Genomic DNA, 19,795 nt, shown 5'->3' with positions numbered 1-19,795 from the left:
TTCTTGCCTGTGAACTCAATAAATATCCATTTGAAAAATTTCAACTTTACTAATTTAAATTGGCTCTTGTCCATTGCTCATTCCTATTGTTATTGCACTTCAAGGTAGCTTCTTTCAAAAAAGTTGCCCTTAAAAATCGAGTAATGATTGATGGCCACATCTCTTCTGTGGATATATGATGAGAGTTAAGGACGGCCCAGTGACTGCTCTCAGAACGACCACAGCCCCTCTTCTTGAGATCATTCATTCTCCATTTTCCCAGGGCCTCTGGAGCTCCTGCAGCCTCCCGGTAGGCACAGACCAGGGCCTTGGAAATGTTACTTTTGACCTACTTTCTTTAGACGCATCACTCGCTCACCTCCCAGTGGCACAGGTTAAGTTGTGGACACAGATGGCACCTGGAAGAGCTGACTTCTGATTGAGAAGCTGACGTGGAAATAAGTCAGGGTAGTGAGTCAAACTCCAGTACCCTTGCCTGGAAAATCCCATGGGCGGAGGAGCCTGGTGGGCTGCAGTCCATGGGGTGGCTAAGAGTCAGACATGACTGAGCGACTTCCCTTTCACTTTTCACTTTCATGCATTGGAGAAGGAAATGGCAACCCACTCCAGTGTTCTTGCCTGGAGAATCCCAGGGACGCGGGAGCCTGGTGGGCTTCTGTCTATGGGGGTCGCACAGAGTCGGACATGACTGAAGCGACTTAGCAGCAGCAGCAGCAGTGATTCAAAAGCAAATATCTTCAAAGCTTGGAAAGAACTGGGATTGTCAGACAGATATGAAATGATAATAGTTGTGCAGGATATAGACACAGCTGTAGGCTGCAGTGTTGCCTGGAGGAAGAAAGAGGCTGGGCCCCTGAAAAGGTGCTGTCTGACTGTAGCCCACCTCCCACTAGCTTGATCCTTGCGTCTGACCTACTTAATTAAGACTTGCTTTTGCATGTAAGTTAGCTGGCTGTGGTCCTTTATCACAGAGTACTCATCATCCCTGCAAAGTTGTTGTTTGAATTATCTGACTATGTTCAGAAAAGCATCTGAGTGGCTCTCTGCAATTTTAAAACTCTTTCTTCTGGCATTTTTGTTGATGGATAACTAAATATTTTTTATCTTAATCTCTGGCTCCAAGTGTGTGACTTTACTTACTCTGGGCAAAAACTGGCTCATTCTCAATAAGGTACAGAGCCCTGGATATTTGCCCCGGGGTAGGGGGTGGGGCTGAGTGGCAGAAGTGATGAAGTGTTCCTGTGACTCAGTCCCCCAATTCTGCTGCTCTCCTGCCCCTGAGCTGTGAAGTTCACAATGTTGACTGAAAATTCCAGCCCCACAATTGCCAGCTCTATAAATTCAGGGAGTTGCTTAAAGTCTCTGTTCTACGCTTTGAAAAATGGAGATGCTGCTGCTGTGTCCAGGAGCTGTGAATATCCACTGACTCTGTGTGGATAGTGTGGTCGATACACAGCATGTCTGCAAAGGCACCAATTCTTGTCATCTCATGCATGTTTCATGAAGATGCCTGGGAAGAATGGTGTTGCGTTTGAGGAGATATATTGAAGATGAGCAAATAATTAGTTGGTGATAAAAGTCAAATGTATTAGTATTTCTATAATTTAGAGATGAATATCTCAGCAATCACCTGCCTACTGATAGTTCACCAGTATTTCTACAGGCCACCTATGGTAATACAGGAAAAGTGACCTTGAGACTCTCCAGCAGAAGCCAGTGACCTCGCTTCAATTAAATGCGTAAGATTTTCACATTCATTACAGGCTTGCACATTTATTTCATTCACATGCTCCTTCCACTGGCTGATAGATAATACAATAAAAATCCTGCCAGCTATAAGTGGAGGGGAGAGAAAACCTTCTGTTAAATTCAGCCCATTAATTCTTGATCAGACAGGCAGGTCCATAAATTCATTTTACACTCAAGGACTCATCAGTAAGTCTCCTGTCACTTTATTATGAACATCAGGAGTTGTGATCTGGAGGGAAGAGAATTGTTTTAACGTCTAAGCTCTCTCACCCCCTTGACCTCTAGGCTTTCTGCCTCACAGAGCTGAGATAAGGCATTCCCAGCACAGGATCCTTTTTCACGGGGACTTTTATACAATAAACAAGTTAACTTTTTAAAGGAGAACTGATCTTGCTTGTTTAACTGTGCCCTCTGCCCTGGCAGTATTCTGTCCTGGGCCAGAACTACCCAGTGTAAAAAATTAATGAGCAGAAACCTTAACTAGATCTGGGAGACCAGAACGGGAGCTCTCCTGCCCTGCGACAATGGCAGAGCCCAAGAGGAAGAGGACTTTTCTTTGCGGCAGAGACTTGGCCAGCGCACAGCCACAGACTGTCTTCCACAGCCCCCACCTCCCTCTTCTCCACAGAAGCGCTCTCTTTCCCTCGCTGTGCTGGAACTCCACATGGCTCACCACGGTGGCAGATCCTGAACTGTACTTCCCTGCTGACCCTGAATAAGCCCATCTTTGCTGGAGAAATACCTGGCAGTCTATGTGTTTAAGGCCATCACTTTTCTTGTCCCTACAGGGGCCAGAGAAGGCTCCAGAGCACTTCTGCTGTTGTAGCCATGCATTCCGGGAAACATTCAGAAGGACGATGCAGATAGTGGAGTGCAGTTTATTACCCCGGCGGGCCCAAGGCATAGTCTCCTCTTAGCCAAGGACCCTGACCAGTTTTTGTGAAAACCTTATATACCCTAAGTGTACGTGCCCAAACCTACCTCCCCTAATTCCCTGAAACTAATCTGAATAAAGGAAAAGAAAGATACAATCAAAATTAACCCGTGATTCATATGCCTTAAGCCTAGGCAGTTAACAGTGGACATACGCCTGTGATCATACTCCAATAAGCATAATAAAATTTATGATTCTATTCAGTTACACAGATAATTAGGTATTCTTTTAGGCTACAGAGAGTCTAGGTACGAGCCCTGGGGCTCTTCCTTCTGGGGGCCTGGTTTTCCAGTTGGTATGTCGTTACCCTAGATACTGGGCATATAGCTCTAAGTCCACAGTCCGGCCCAGGATGGAGTCCTGCTTTCAAGACAGAGCCTGTTCTGTCTGTTTCCTCCTTCACTGGGTGAGCAAGGAGGGGTGGCACCCATGTTGCTCCTTTGGGCTCACTGCTTTTCCTGCTGACCCTGCAGTTTGAAGGTACATCTTTCTTGTGGATGCCAGCTCACGCCCTCTTTGTGTGTGAGGTCCTCCAGGCTTTATTTGGGATCTATGTAAAGGCTTCTTCTTTCCAGTTCAGGCCTTGCTCTGTATGTGAGTTTGCCTTTGGCACTTCAGTCTCATCTTGAGATCAGACTGTTTCAACCAAAGCTGGCTGAAAATGCCACTGGCCTGGTTCCTGGGAAGGGGTGTTTCAAATAATGGGGGCTTCCTAGATGGCTCAGCAGGTAAAGAATCTGCCTGCAATGCAGGAGATGCAGGAGCCATGGGTTTGATCCCTGAGTTGGGAAGATCTCCCAGAGGAGGAAATGGCAACCCACTCCAGTATACTTGACTGGGAAATCCCATGGACAGAAGAGCCTGGCGGGCTACAGTCCAAAGGGTCCCAAAGACTTAGCACAGCACACAGCACAGCTTCAGATAAAGTAGCACTGAGTTTTTCAGCCTTTGGCCTTTTCCATCTGGGGAGAGACATTATTGTATTGCCAATTGGGAAAGATTGAAAGCAAAAGGAGAAGAGGGTGATAGAGGATGAGATGGTCGGATGGCATCAGCAACTCAACAGACATGAGTTTGAGCAGACTCTGGGAGATCGTGAAGGACAGGGGAGCCTGGTGTGCTGCAGTTCACGGGTTTGCAAAGAGTTGGAGGGCAAGACTTAGCAACTGAACAACAGCAGCTGTGTACGGGAAGATGCAAGAGTCTGGGCTCGCTGAGCCCGTTCCTTTCATAGGCACCTCAGCATTTTCACATCCTGATTTCCTCAGGGCTCACTCTAAGGAGAAGCTGCAGTCTGATAGCTTCTCCTGGCTGATACTCTTCGGTTCCTTCCTGAGTTCCCTCAGGGCTGGCCAACTCACCTTCAGAGTCGGCTGCAATTGTCGATGACTGTGACATTCTTTCGGAGAAGGCGATGGCACCCCACTCCAGTACTCTCGCCTGGAAAATCCCATGGATGGAGGAGCCTGGTAGGCTGCAGTCCATGGGGTCTCTAAGATTCGGATATGACCGAGCGACTTCACTTTCACTTTTCACTTTCATGCATTGGAGAAGGAAATGGCAACCCACTCCAGTGTTCTTGCCTGGAGAATCCCAGGGACGGGGGAGCCTGGTGGGCTGCCATCTATGGGGTCGCACAGAGTCGGACACGACTGAAGTGACTTAGCAGTAGCAGCAGCAGCAGCAGTGAGATTCTTTGTTTACTGATGTGGCAGGCAATATTCCATTTCTCAATATCTCCATTTCCTTAGTGTTCCAGTCAATGAAACAGGCCAGTACCTTATCCCTTTCACTTGAAAGAAAAACAATTCTGGGAGAGTAACCCCTCAGGATTTTACTGAGAGTCCTCATTCTGCACAAATCCCGAAGGCTGACCCAGATGTTACAAACTTCCCGAGGTCCTACTCTGTTGCAACATGTAGATTTGCTTCTTTACTCTTGTTTTTGAGCCTCCCCTCAGGAAGACAGCATCCACTCACTAAAGCTTTCAGCCATAAAGGGACCTAGGACTGCCAAAGAAAAATGGCAGTTTTTCCAAGCCCAGGTTCAACACTTAAGGCATCTGCTGTCAGAACAGATGAAAAACCTGTCCTCTCCAGCACTGAGTGACCTTCCTCTGACCTCTGGAGGGTAGATTTTCCTAAAGAAGGGGTGCCTTGTTGTACCCCCCCCCCCAACAGACACTGCTCTCCCGATCACTGCCCAGATGTCCTTTAACCCTGTGATGTACAAGCTGTTTCCACGTAGTACTTTCCTCCTGCAGGAACTCGAAATAATGTACTGACTTGAAGGTTCTTGTGGAATCTTCTTAAAAATACATCTTTTATTGTTCTGAACATTAAAAGGATAATAAGGGAATATTATGAACAATTCTACTGGCATAAATTCAACAATTTAAATGAAATGTACCAGTTCCTATAGAAGCACAAACTGCCAAATTTCATCCAATATGAAAGAAATAATCTAAATATCCTTGTAACTATTAAAGAAATGGAATTCATCATAGTGAAAACCCCTGGAAAAAGAAATCTCCTGGCCCTGATAATTTCACATCTGAATTCAACCAACTGTTTGAAGACTTAACACTGATTCTACACAATTGTTTTCAGAAAATACAAGATGAGGGAGCACGTCCCAACTTATTTTATGCTGATATTAACCTAATCCAAAACCTGACCAAAACAATACAAAAAGAGGAAACTACAGACCAATGTCTCTTGTGAATAGACATTAAAAATCCTCAACAAAATATTAATAAGTGGATGATGAGAAAGTAAGATGAGAGTAAGATGATGAGCCCAGTGAGAAAGAATTATACCCCATTACCAAGCAGGGTTTATTCCAGATATTCAAGGAAGGTGCAATATTTGAAAACCCATTAAGGTAGTCTACAATATTAACAGGCTAGGAAGAAAAACTCACATGATTATACTAACTGATGCATAAAATGCATTGGACATAATCCCATTTATGATAAAAACCCAGAAAACGGGGATAGGAGAGAACTTCCTCAATAAATCTACAGAATATCTACAAACACCTAATGCTAACATCATAGTCATTGATGTGACGAAAGAATGCTTTCCCAGATGATGGGGAACAAGCAAGACAAGAATGTCCTCTCCCACCAGGCCTTCCAACAAAGTCCTGGAGACCAAAAAGAACTTTACTGGATGAACTTCTGGAGTGCTGCTTTTGTGGAGTGGGAGACACAGAAGCCAGGTTGAAAAAGTGGGAAAATGAACGGAAATGGTTCATCAAGGAGGTTTGGAATGGTGACCCAGGTAAGATCACAGGTCAGCTCCATTTTCTCTCTTCAACAAGTTCGAAGCTGATTCCAGTGAGATAATCACTTGGCCCCTCTCCCCCTAACATTAGAGAAGTATCAGGTCAGTTCAGTCACTCAGTCATCTTCGACTCTTTGCAATCCCATGAGCTGCAGCACACTAGGCCTCCCTGTCCATCACCAACTTCCAGAGTCCACCCAAACCCATGTCCATTGAGTCGGTGATGCCATCCAACCATCTCATCCTCTGTCATCCCCTTTTCCTCCTGCCCTCAATCTTTCCCAGCATCAGGATCTTTTCCAATGAGTCAGGTCTTTGCATCAGGTGGCCAAAGTATTGGGAGTTTCAGCTTCAACATCAGTCCTTCCAATGAACACCTAGGACTGATCTCCTTTAGAATGGACTGGTTGGATCTCCTTGCAGTCCAAGGGACTCTCAAGAGTCTTCTCCAACACCACAGTTCAAAAGCATCAATTCTTCAGCGCTCAGCTTTCTTTAAAGTCCAGCTCTCACATCCATACATGACCACTGTAAAAACCATAGCCTTGACTAGACGGACCTTTGTTGGCAAAGTAATGTCTCTGCTTTTTAATGTGCTGTCTAGGTTGGTCATAACTTTCCTACCAAAGAGTAAGCGCCTTTTAATTTCATGGCTGCAATCACATAGAGAAGTATATACAGCTTTAAATATCTGAGATGAACACAATCTTAGTAAAGGTTGTTGGAAATCTTAGGCATCACCCGGCGTAGCTTTCTAAGCATTTTCCACAGCACCTGGCCCATGTGGGTAATTGCTCTGGTAAATCTGACAGGTGAGGAAACTGAAGTTCAAGTAGACTATCTCCCCACAGCCAGATACTGTTTGCTAGGTTGGAAATGCCGTTCTCCCTAGTGACTCTTTGCCACCCCATGGACCGCAGAACGCCAGGCTTCCCTGTTCATCACAAACTCCCAAAGCTTGCTCAAACTCATGTCCATCGAGTTGGTAATGCCATCCAACCATCTCCTCCTCTGTCTTCCCCTTCTCCTCACCACAGATTAATTTCATCTCTTCCACAGAATTCCCTGTTTTCTTAAAGCATGAGTCCTCCTGGCCCCCTTTACTCATTTTACTCGTATGTACTGTTATAACTTGTCATTTTATATTCAGTCATACAAATTATGTTTTCTTCACTAAACTTCCCTGGTGGGCTTCCCTGGTGGCTCAGCAGGTAAAGAATCCACCTGCAATGTGGGAGACCTGGGTTCAATCCCTGGGTTGAGAAGATCGCCTGGAGAAGGGAGAGGCTACCCACTCCAGTACTCTGGTCTGGAGAGTTCCATGGACTGTGTAGTCTATGGGGTTGCAAAGAGTAGGACATGACTGAGCGACTCTCACTTTCACTCTCGAAACTGCCATCTCCCAAGGGCAAGGATCCAGTGGGTTTTCCTTATAGCTAGCACAGAACACACACCTAGACAATTATTTGTGAATTGTATTTTTTGCTCCTGTCTAGGGCAGGAAGTCCTTGACACGTGTTTCAAGTGACAGGATAGTAAGCATTTTTCCAATAAAAAATTCTGCTGTGTCGAATTATTGGCCCACTTTAAGGCCATTTGCCATCCCCGAATCTTTCACCACAGCTGCGCTAAATTCAGCTGTCCAGCTTGAGCCCCAACTTTGCCCAAGCGTCCCTCGTTTTCCTCCTGGAATTGCACCCTGTTTGGCCCCAGGTCTTTGCAGATGGTGACTGCAGCCATGAAATTAAATGACGCTTGCTCCTTGGAAGGAAAGTTATGACCAACCTACACAGCATATTAAAAAGCAGAGACATTACTTTGCCAAGGTCTGTCTAGTCAAAGCTATGGTTTTTCCAGTAGTCATGTATGGATGTAAGAGTTGGACTATAAAGAAAGCTGAGCACCAAAGAATTGACGCTTCTGAACTGTGGTGTTGGAGAAGACTCTTGAGAGTCCCTTGGACTGCAAGGAGATCCAACCAGTACACCCTAAAGGAAATCAATCCTGAATAATCACTGGAAGGACTGATGCTGAAGCTGAAGCTTCAATACTTTGGCCACCTGATGCAAAGAACTAACTCACTGGGAAAGACCCTGATGCTGGGAAAGATTGAAGGCAGGAGGAGAAAGGGACGACAGAGGATGAGATGGCTGGATGGCATCACGGACTCAATGGACATGAGTTTGAGTAAACTCTGGGAGTTGGTGATGGACAGGGAAGCCTGGCATGCTGTGGTCCATGGGGTCGCAAAGAGTCGGACACGACTTGAGCGACTGAACTGAACTGAACTTTCCCTCTTGGGATGGTTCTTCAGCTCCAGGCCGCCTCCACCACAGGTGTCCCTAGACGTCTCAGATTCGTCGGCTGCACCAAACAGTCGATACGAGAGCCCAGTGTGGCCTGGAAACCACATTTATTCGTAAAGCAGTTCGTTCCCAAAGCGCTTTCACAAGCATCTCATTTGGTCCTCCACAGCCCAAACGGAACCCAAGTCTCCGGTTCCTTTCCATTGCTTCAGCTGGGACGTTAAGCTTCCTCGTGTTAAGTGAGGCTTTTGGTCCTATCTTCAGGGGTAGCCCAAGCTGTTTTCCTCAGGCGGACCTGGGACCCCCGACAGCCTGTCGCCGGGCCAGCCCACCGCCCGCCCGGAACCTCGGCTGCCCACACGAGAATTCCCGCCAGCAGCCGAGACAAGGATAACAGCGGAGCCAAAAAGCCTTCCCAGCTTTCCGGCCCTCAGGAGCCGCTTCAGGGGACTCTCTAGGCTGCCTCCGCGTCTCAGTGGTTCTTCCGGTTTCTCTACTCGCGCTATTCCCGCCTCTTCCCCTCCGCCGCCGGGATTTAACGAACTCTCGCGAGATCTAGGCCTCTTCCTAGGCCTGCTCGGGTCGGCAGCCGCAAGAATCTTTGGCCGCCTCTGCAAGGTATGTGGTCCGCGGGCGCTATGCCGGTCCTCCGGCTTCGGGAGGCACACGTCTGGGGCCCCCGGGTGGGGATGCGGCCGATTGGCCGGCCCGGGGGCCCCGATGGCTTGTGCGGGGGGAAGATGGGGCCGGCCGCTCGCCCTGAGCGCGCTGTGCTTCCAGGTCCCGGCCATGTTCAGCTCCAGTGCCAAGATTGTCAAGCCCAACGGCGAGAAGCCGGACGAGTTCGAGTCGGGGATCTCCCAGGTGAGGGGGCGGGCGAGCCGGGGTCCCGGAGAGGGTCGGGGTGAATGAAGGCTGCGCGCGCTGAGCGTGGGCTGCGCCCTCTGCCGCCCCACAGGCCCTGCTGGAGCTGGAGATGAACTCGGACCTCAAGGCGCAGCTGCGGGAGCTGAACATCACGGCCGCCAAGGCAAGGGGGCCCCCCCCGGGGTGGGCTTCGGGTTCCCCCAGGACGGGGCGGGGCTTGGGCACGTGCGCGGGCCGCCGGTAGTGCCGGGGTCCCCCTCCCCGCCTAACTGCATCTGTGCCTCTCTTCCCGCTTTGACTCTAGGAGATCGAAGTTGGCGGTGGCCGGAAAGCTATTATTATCTTCGTCCCCGTCCCGCAGCTGAAGTCTTTCCAGAAAATCCAGGTGCGCCTGGTGCGCGAGCTGGAGAAGAAGTTCAGCGGGAAGCACGTCGTCTTCATCGCCCAGGTGCGCCCACGGGGCACGTGGTTAAAGAGATAGAGGGTACTGCTGATGGGTGGCCACCTGATGCAAAGACCTGACTCATTGGAAAAGACCCTGATGCTGGGAAAGATTGAAAGCAGGAGGAGAAGGGGAGGACAGAGGAGGAGATGGCTGGGTGGCATCACCGACTCGAAAGACATGAGTTTGAGTAAGCTCCGGGAGATGGTGATGGAGAGGGAAGCCTGGCGTGCTGCAGTCCATGGGGTCGCAAAGAATCGCACACGACTGAGCGACAGAACTGCACTGAACTGCTGATGTTCGTGGTAAAGCGGCCCCAGTGTCTGCCGTGGCTGCAGTGCCGTGAGGGTGCTGGGTTGTGCAGAGGTGATGAAGGCAAGATGTGAACTGGGCGCATGCTCCGCCTGGTGGGATTTCTCAGCGGACTCACACCACCCTGGGGAATTACATGTAGATGCGGAGAAGGCAATGGCACCCCACTCCAGTACTCTTGCCTGGAAAATCCCAGGGATGGAGGAGCCTGGTAGGCTATAGTCCATGGGGTCGCTAAGAGTCGGACACGACTGAGCGACTTCCCTTTCACTTTTCACTTTCATGCATTGGAGAAAGAAATGGCAACCCACTCCAGTGTTCTTGCCTGGAGAATCCCAGGGATGGGGGAGCCTGGTGGGCTGCCGTCTATGGGGTCATACAGAGTCCAACACGACTGAAGCGACTTAGCAGCAGCAGCAGCTGGGAGGAAAAGGCACGCAAAAGAATGGTTGGTAGGGTAAGGAGAAAATGGTTAAGAGGCTGTGTTTTGGTTTTTTTAAGTTAGATTGGGCCTTTTTGCAAACAGAAATCTCTAGGACTTAAGTGCTTGGCTGATGAGTAAGTCAAGGAGTAGTATTCTGACTTAGTACCTGTAAGTGGGTAGTGGGTTGGATGAAATGTAAACAGGCGTGTAATATTTGGGGGATCAGTCACATTTTTCCAGTTACATTTTACTATAAGCTGGAGAAGGCAATGGCACCCCACTGCAGTGTTCTTGCCTAGAAAATTCCATGGATGGGGGAGCCTGGTAGGCTGCAGTCCATGGCGTCTCTAAGAGTATAACTGAGCGACTTCCCTTTCACTTTTCACTTTCATGCGTTGGAGAAGGAATTGGCAACCCACTCCAGTGTTCTTGCCTGGAGAATCCCAGAGACAGGGGAGCCTGGTGGGCTGCCGTCTGTGGGGTCGCACAGAGTCAGACATGACTGACGGGACTTAGCAGCAGCAGCAGTAGTGGGTTCTGAAAGGATAAATGAAGTCAGGAAGTACTTCAGAGATTCTTACTCACTTGTTGGGTCTAGGTTGTTTGACTTTCTGGAGCTTTGAATTTATTCAGCCATTAAGTTCTTTGGTTTGTAAAGTAGTTTTGATAGTGCTTAGTTTTCTGACAACTTAAGTCTTTTTAAAAGTTTGTTGAATGATAATTTTTACCTTACAGAGGAGAATTCTGCCTAAGCCAACTCGAAAAAGCCGTACGAAAAATAAGCAGAAACGTCCCAGGAGGTAGGTTTCTTCAGCATCAAAAATGTGTGTACCACTCTTAATAACCATTGTTGATTGGCATGGGTTATTTATAGTAAGAGTTATGTAAGTTTTTTAAAATTAAGTGTGAGTGATGTAGGAAAGCCATTCACATGGGAGTTTTTATTAAGTAACTGGGTTTCTGTAACTGTGTGAAATGTTTTAAGGTTGATTCTGGAGGTAAGAGTTACATATACTCACGTAGGTGGTACAGTAGGTTGCTGCGCTCACAAAAGGTGAGACTTGGACCCGGTTCTTTGGGTAGAGGGAAGAGCGGTGAGGAGGAGTCCAGTGGGCGCGGTGGGGTAAAGCACACCCGACGTGGGGGCAGCACAGTGTGTTCGCATTGTTTACTTTTGCTGTCGATTTGAGGTTGAAAACCTAGACTTGTCTGTTGCTCATGGCAGAGGTTGAAGGTGTTGCTGGTGATGCATGTTTTATTAACCTGATTGACTTGCAGGTTATCTGCTGTAAACTAGATACTGGAGGGTGGCTCCTTGGTCTGAGCTTTCTGGTGTTGTGTTGAAGTCGCTGATTCCACACACTTGGTTTCTTGGGTCCCTGCAGGCCTGCCTTGGGCAGTTTGAGAAAGGACTTGAGCATCAGTGCTGGTGGGATAAAGGCTATCACTCGTCCTCCAGTGTTCGTGGTGCTGGCGTCTGAGCCGGGCGTGCCTGGAAGCAGGGCGCGAGGGTCTCTAGCGTTGTGGACGGGTGTTGACGGCGCCACGTTGTGGAGGATGGAGAGGCTGGAGAGGCCCGTGCCGGGCATTACGGAACTTGCGCTGTTGGTGCTTTGGTCTTGTTTTCAGGGCAGTTGGGGTAGCATTAGAATGTAGAGCTTTTGGGGAGGGGGGCTATTCTGGATAGTTTGCAGGAGATCAAATACAGGGGATAATCAAGAAGGTTTCGTTTGTTAATGCTGATACTCAGGTGGTTTTGTAGCCTGGGTCCTGACAGCCTGAGTTAGTACTTGACTATAAGAGCAGCCCCTTTGCTCTGCACACAGTGAAGGTGCCGACTCCCAGGTCTGTAGCCTTGGCTCTCCCTCGGCACAAGCCTGTCTCCACTTCTCAGCTGATGACGCCAGCCTGTCCCATGGCCTGGCGCAGACCCGGGAGTCTTCCCCGCCCTGCGCTGAGCGATCCCACCCGTTTCCCGTCTGCCTTCCTGCCTGCGGCTTCTCCTCCTTCTCTGCGCTCATCTTTCTCCTGCACGAGTTGCGCGCAGGGTCTCGGCCACTTTCCTCTGAAGCAGGCTGGCTCTGCGGCTTCTCCTCCTTCTCTGTGCTCATCTTCCTCCTGCACGAGTCGCGCGCAGGGTCTCGGCCACTTTCCTCTGAAGCAGGCTGGCTCTGCGGCTTCTCCTCCTTCTCTGTGCTCATCTTCCTCCTGCACGAGTCACGCGCAGGGTCTCGGCCACTTTCCTCTGAGGCAGGCTGGCTCTGCGGCTCGTGATTGTCAAGTTGTGCTGCCCCTGCTTTCCCTCAGAGAGTTTAGATCAGGCTAGAGTTTGAGTTTGAGACCAGCTAGATTCCGTTCTATTCTTGTGTTTTGAAGGAAGTAAATAACAGGGTCCATGGTGCTTTCCTAACCCGGAAGGGTGTGCTTGGCCAGTGGTTAGCAGCCATTCGTCAACTGGGCTGGCTGACTGATTTGTGTGCTGAGGTGCTGAAGCTGCTCTTGGCCTTTGAGCAATGAAACTTTGCGGTCATTTAGGAGCCCCTTCTGTGTGTGCAGAGCTGCCGGACAAAGAGAAACGAGTAGGACATGGTGTCTGAGCCACTGAGGGGTGAATAAGACTTGGACACGTTCCGTAATAAAAGGGAGCCCTGCAGACGTTGGGAGTGAGAACAGTCTCTTCTCTCATTCCTGGTATCCTGTGGTACAAAACTGATTGGCTAGAAGTTTGGGGTTAATTGAACCTTGTCTGGCAGCCAGATGGGTTGTGAACTTGGAGTCATATCCAGAAGAGGAGCAAGGCTCCCTTGGCAGTCTGTGATGGGATGGGCTGAAATTGGTACCCTCATGGGAGGGGCCCCATCCTAGAGCTGGGGTAGAACAGTGTCCTTTGGGTGGGGTGTCGCCTCATTCCATCGCAGGAACAGGGAGGGGCTTTGGTGCATCTTAGAGGCCAGGGACCCCTCAAAGTGTCTTCGGTAGGTAAAGCCTGTGGTAACATCTAATCATTTGACAACACTGGAAAAGATCGTTTTGGAAGAGGTAAGAGGTTACTACAGAAGATCATGTGAATGACAACCTAACGGTGTGTCCTGTAATAAAAGTCATCACTAATCTCCTTTTCTGGAGATGATCATTCCTGACAGCTGGTGTGTGTGGTTCACAACAGGCTGGCTTTGGAAGTGAGATGGGAGCGTGTGTGTCTCCCTCTCCTCGTGTGGTAGCGGCTCTGCTGTGATACATGGGACAAAAGGACGTAACTTGAAAGCTCGTGCTGCTGTGGCTTCAGGAACCTGGAGCGTTCCACTCAGGGTTGACTTGCGGAGGTGCCCTGGGGGTTCCCAGGAGGGCAGACCTTGCTGGGTTTCTCACTTTTGTCGCTGTGTTCTTCAAGCCGCACTCTGACCGCTGTGCACGACGCCATCCTGGAGGACTTGGTTTTCCCAAGTGAGATCGTGGGCAAGAGGATCCGCGTGAAGCTGGACGGCAGCCGACTCATAAAGGTCCATCTGGACAAAGCTCAGCAGAACAATGTGGAGCACAAGGTAGGGGCTGGCCTCCCGGGGAGGGGCCAGACGCAGGCCCGCCCCTGGGGGAGGGGCCAGACAAGGCCCGGGCGGGGGTGAGCCCAGCCCACCCCAGTGGTTCTGAACCTGCCTGTGGGAGCCGACTGCCTTGGGGGCTGTAGATCAGGTTAAATTGGGAGATGTTTTAAACACTGGAATTGTTTTAAATTGTTAGGAGAAATGGACGTGAAGTAATTCCATGGTGTGTGTGAGGCTGAACTTAAGGCTGGGTGGTGGTCGAGATAGACTCTGGGGAGAACTATCATTTGGCTTCTAGACTCTGGGGGAGAACTGCCGTTTGGCTTCATTCCGGGTTAAACCGTCACCCCAGGGTCTCCGAGTGACCCAGAGGAGCCAGCAGGTGGCGCAGGGGGTGGAGCCCTTTCCCCACACCAGACTCGAGCTTGCCCCGTTTGGGACTACAGAGGGCACGTCCCCTGTGTGTAGTGACAATTTATCTCTTCTCTTGTAGGTTGAAACGTTTTCTGGTGTCTATAAGAAGCTCACGGGCAAGGATGTTAATTTTGAATTCCCAGAGTTTCAGTTGTAAACAAACGACTAAATAAAATATTATTCTGAGTGCCGTGTTTTGGGCGTGGTTTTCAGACTTGCAGAGCTGCGGCTGCAGAGCCGTCTGGATTTCCGGGTCGCTTCCTGCTTGGGCTGGGGGGTCTTGGACCAACGGCCCCTGTCGTCAGGGCCCTGCATTGGTTTCCCGGCACAGTGGCTCACTTACACACGCGTTCATATTTTCCAGATTCCTGCCTCTTGTAGGTGATTATAAGCACGAGTGTAGTTCACGTGCACTCAGGAGGCCCTCGGGGTGGTCGTCTGTGTTACATGGTGGAGCCCACTTCTGAGCTGCAGGGTTTGTCTTGGGGACGGTGACTGGCCAAGGACCCCGCTGCCCCAGCCTCCTGCCTGCCTGACAGCCTCCATGGCCTTCACAGTCCTCCTTGATTCTGGGCAGCCTCCTGTACTAAGATCCCTCGTGACCTCGGGATCTTGGGTGTGACGTGCCCTGACACCTCTCCACCAAGGGGCCCTGGGTGCTCCACGCTTGCACCCTTGTCTGTGCTGGCTGGGCTCCTGTGCTGCAAGCCAGCAGGCCGTGTGGCCTGGTGTCCCTCTGCCATCAGGAGCTCTGGAGAAGTGAAGCCTTGAGGGGAGGGCGGGTGAGGTTAACGTCCTTGTGGACAAAGTGTCCCGAGATACGGCTGCACAGAGGTGACCTCTGGGGAAGATTCCCAGCTGGAGACACATGGGCTTGCTGGGGCTCTCGTGTCCAGATGTCTCAGTTATATCTGAGAAATGTAAATAATAACTGGGACGTGGGCCAGGTTCTTGTCCGACCCCTTGGAAGTGGCCGGCTCTGGCGGTCAGTGTTGGAGCCGGGGGCAGTGGGATGGAGACCGGGGGCCCCGGAGGAGAAGCACCAGTCATGCTGGTGGCTTCTTGGTGCTCGTCTGCAGGGCAGGTGTAAATGCGATTGTGACCTGAAAACGGCTCTAGTTTACAGTCTGCTTCAAGTAGGCAAGTTAATATCACAGAAATGCACACCAAAACCACAAGCTATCACCTCGCACCTGTCAGAATGCTGGTCATAGAGGTAACAGAATGGAGGTAACAATCTCGAAAACTCAAGAAAACACTGGTGGAGTGTGTGTGAGTGCGGCCACTACAGAGAAGTACGCAGGTTCCTCCAAAAAAGGAGTTGCTGTGTGATCGCACATTTCCATTGCTGAGGATTTATGCAAAAGTAATGAAAACATCAAAGGGATGTCTGTCCTCCCAGGCTTATTGCAGCATTATTCACAATAGTCAAGGTACTGAAACCTACCTGCCTGTCAACGGGACAAATGGATAAAAGCTACAGATAGAGATGTACAATCAAATACCCTCCTCGTGAGGGGGAGGGGTGTCCATTGGACAGCGTGCTTTTCCCTGGAGGTCATAAGCTAAGTGAGATAATCCAACAGAAAAACACTATGATTGTAACTTTCATGCGGGTCTAAGGAAGCCAAACTAGAAAGGGGCAGTGGTTGCCAGGGTGGTGCCAGCAGGTGGGGACTGGGAGAGAGGTTTCAGGGACACGTGTGCGGCTAGTAAGTCCTGGAGAGCTGATGGCACGGTGCGGTGAACACAGCAATATTGTATTAAAACCGTCAAGATTCCTGAGCTAGATCTTAATTATTCCCACCACAAAAAAAAGAAATGACGGACTTCCCTGGTGGTCCAGTGGCTAAAGACTCCACTCTCCCAATGCAGGCGGCCTGGGTTTGATCCCTGGTCAGGGAAGTAGGATCCTGAGTGCCGCAGCTAAGACCTGTCAGCCAAAAAAATTTTAAATCAACATTTAAAAAAGCAATGACAACTCTGATGTAATGAAGTGCTAACTGATGCCACCCCTGTAGGCAACCATATTACCGTGTTCAGATGTATCAGATCAATGTGCTGTACACCTTGGTCTTGAATGTTGGGTGTCAGTATGTTTCAATTAAAAATAGTTTTTATTTTAAAAATGCATGCTCTTTGTCAAGATGAGGAAATTCCCCATCTGTTCCCATTTTTCTGAGAGTTTCTATCATCGAAGTGTGTGGATTTTGTCAGATGCTTTCTGCTTCAACTGATGTGACATGTAGCTTTTCTGTGTTAGTTTATTAGTATGGTGGGTCACTTTAGTCGATTTTTCACTTTAGCCGATTTTTGAATATTGACCCAGCCTTGCATCCCCAAAATACCACAGTCATAGCGTATAAATCTTTTCACATATTGCTCAATTCTGTTTGCTAATACTTGGTTAAAAATTGATTTCATCTACATTTGTTTTTTTTTTTTGCATCCGTATCTTTTGCGAGTTATTGGTCTGTACTTTTCTTTTTGGTAGTGTCTTTGTCTGGTTTTGGTATCAGGATAACACTAACTTCATAAATTGGTAAGTGTTTCTCCTCCACTTCTGTTTCCTGGAAGAATTGTATGGAATTAGTTTTTCTTTAAACATTTGGCAGAATTCTCCTATGAAACCATCTGGCCTAGAGATTTCCTTTTGGGGAGATTTAAAATCACAAGTGCAATCCCCTTAATTGCTCCAGGACTGTTGAATTCTCTCTTCCGTGGTGAGTCCACTGTGGTAGCTTGTGTTTTCCAGGACGTGGTCTGTTTCCATCTGAGTCGTCGGGTTGACTTATACTGTCAGGCAATTTGAATAAACAGTCTGTTCTTCCTCATGCTTCTGGGGATGTGTGTGGCATCTGTCAGTCCCTACTTTTGTAATTTGTAATAACTTCTCTTGTCAGTCTTAATAAACGTTCATCTTTGAACCTAGCTTTTTATGATCCTAATTTGCCAACTGTCTTCTTAAATGACACCCCCACCCCTGCACCCCACTTCCAGCCACACGGAAGCCAGATCCATCCAGTCATGGATCTGGCTTGTGTTCCCTTAAATGAAATTCCAGTGAGTGGAGGGCTTTTGCGGTCTTATCATGGGTTAGGGCTTCCCAGGTGGTGGTAGTGGTAAAGAATCCCGCCTGCCAATGCAGGGGACATAAGAGACAAGGGTTTGATCTCTGGGTCAGGAAGATCCCCTGGAGGAGGGCGTGGCAACCCACTCCAATACTCTTGCCTGGAGAATCCCCATGGACAGAGGAGCCTGGCAGGCTACAGTCCATAGAGTTGCAGAGTCAGACACGACAGAAGCGACTCAGCACACAGACGCACAGATTAGGTCTCGGCAAGCAGCAGGTGAGTACTTCATGGTTTTGGAGTGAAACCCACGTGGAAAAAAAATACAGTATGTCAGCCTGTATTCTGTGTGATATCAGGTGATAATTGTCACTCTCCTTTCTGCTCTGCTGCATTCCCACAATATGCATGCTTATTTATTCAAAAGAAAGAAAGAGGAACAGGAAAGATGCATAAAGAAGGGACTGGTATGGAAGTTTGGGGGGAAGAGTGAGGGGCCCTGAGACCCCGACTTCTCACATGTCCCCGAGTTCCCAAACTCCCTCCTCCGCCTGAGGCTTTGCAAACAGGAAGCCGTTTGCAGATAAGGCTGCAGCCCCGGACGGAGTGGAGTCGCTGCCCTGCCGACAGCCAGGCCACTCGCCCAACGTGCGGGTCTGAGCGCAGACCCAGCCCGGGGCCCAGGGTCCCCGTGGCCACAGTCAGGACTCCCCCTCCGCCTGGTGTGCGCCTCAGGTAGGGACTCTGCTGGCCCCTCTGCAGCCTCGGGGCGGGACGCGGGAGATGCTGGGGCCACAAGGCGTGGCCGCTGGGGGGCACCGGGGGTACCGGGTGCGGGGCGGAGCGGTCTGCTCCAGGTCAGCCTGTCGCAGGGACCAAGGCCAGGATAATTCTCTGGTTCATGGTGGAGACTGCCTGGAGCCGAGCAAGGAGAAGCAATTGGTGTACCAGTTACTAGGAGACCAAGGCAAGCGCTGCCAAGCTGACTCAAGACGGGGAGAAGCAGCTTTTCCTGAGTCCCAGCCGGGTGCGTGCCCCGCAGGAGGGGCGCCCAGGAGAACTGCTCCTCTGCTTTCAGTTCAGTTCAGTTCAGTCACTCAGGCGTGTCCAACTCTTTGCGGCCCATGAACCGCAGCACGCCAGGCCTCCCCGTCCGTCACCACCTCCCGGAGTTTACCCAAACTCATGTCCGCCCAGCAGCTCCAGGTGGGACTCAGTGATGGGAGTCAGGAAGGGGCTGCAGAAGGCAACTGTCCGGACAAGTCGGGTCCCCTTGTGTCGGGTCCTTTTATGATCGGGGAGGGGTCATCCCGCCTCCAGCACTGGGCTGTGCCGTGTCGCAGGGGCACCCACCCCCCAGCCGCCTGCCTGCGGGCTGGAGCTGGGCCGCAGTCCTGAAGCTGGAAGCGGACGTCTGGGAGCCACCGAGTGTGTGTAACTGGGTTTTCAGTTTGATGGGAAACGTGTTGCCCTGGGGATGAGCAGAGCAGCACCCCAAACTTTCACAGCTCCCCAATTTTATTTACGGTTTTGAACAACCTATATGCCAAATAAGAGAACACACAGATGATTCTCGTAAAGTTAGGGAGGGAAATACGGAAAAGGCCTCTTCTTCCTTTGAGGGTCTTGGTAAGAAGACCGGAAAGACGTGTGCCTTTGGGGTGACGCTGGCCGTGCTGCGGCTGCAGGGGAGGCCCAGGGTTACTGCAGGAACAACACGGCGAGAGGGGTGGGGTTTCTGCCCCCGAGACCCGCGGCGCTGCTCTGCAGGCCCTCGAGGTGCCCGTAAGGTGCTGGGCCCGCTGTGGGCGCTTAATGAAAACGGACAACTGCATGTTTGGCGTGCAGGAAGCCGCATTTTTTTCATTGCCTGTTTCATTCTTACCATGTATTTCTACTAAAAGTTCCAAATTGAATTTCCTTTCCCCTCCACAAAGCTGCCTCCTTCACGGAGGGGAGGGTCCCAGTCTCAAGGGCTCTGGCCTCCCGGGTCCTGGCTGGGAGATAAGGGTGTTGTTGTTGAAGAGGCGCCAGGAGGAGCTGCAGCTTCCTGGTTTATAAAACAAAATTCCTCTTCTAAGAGGGCAGGAAGGAGCCTGAAGGCTGGGAAACAGGCTCCCACCAGGGTCTGCCTACCCCAACTTCTGCTGGCAGGACCTGCTGGGTGGGTGGGCACAGACACAGGAGTGGGCAGAGGGCCAGGGGATGAGGGAAGGGCTGGGGGGCTGTCTGCCGCTCAGGGTCCTCCTCCCGCTGCTCCCCTTTCTCGAGACCAAGTCAGAGCCGTTGTTGTTCAGTCACTCAGTCGTGTCCGGCTCTTTGCAACCCCATGGACTGCAGCACGCCAGGCCTCCCTGTCCATCACCAATTCCTGGAGTTTCTCAAATTCATGTCCATCAAGTCGGTGATGCCATCCAACCATCTCATTCTGTTGTCCCCTTCTCCTC

General features: G+C 50.3%; 1 protein-coding gene across 1 annotated transcript; it reads left to right on the top strand.

The window, feature by feature from the left end:
- The first annotated feature begins 8,754 nt into the window (after positions 1 to 8,754).
- On the top strand, positions 8,755 to 14,463 carry RPS7 (ribosomal protein S7). The gene is made up of 7 exons (XM_055579541.1): positions 8,755 to 8,894; positions 9,057 to 9,140; positions 9,235 to 9,306; positions 9,448 to 9,591; positions 11,057 to 11,121; positions 13,713 to 13,863; positions 14,357 to 14,463. The coding sequence occupies exons 2-7, from the start codon at positions 9,066 to 9,068 to the stop codon at positions 14,432 to 14,434; spliced, it is 585 nt and encodes a 194-aa protein (XP_055435516.1). The 5' UTR covers positions 8,755 to 8,894; positions 9,057 to 9,065; the 3' UTR covers positions 14,435 to 14,463.
- The last annotated feature ends 5,332 nt before the right edge of the window (positions 14,464 to 19,795 follow it).

The sequence above is a fragment of the Bubalus kerabau genome, chromosome 4 (genome assembly GCF_029407905.1).
Source record: "Bubalus kerabau isolate K-KA32 ecotype Philippines breed swamp buffalo chromosome 4, PCC_UOA_SB_1v2, whole genome shotgun sequence".
Taxonomy (NCBI): domain Eukaryota; kingdom Metazoa; phylum Chordata; class Mammalia; order Artiodactyla; family Bovidae; genus Bubalus; species Bubalus kerabau.
Note: the sequence above shows the minus strand (reverse complement) of the source record. Positions and strands in the feature narration are given on the sequence as shown.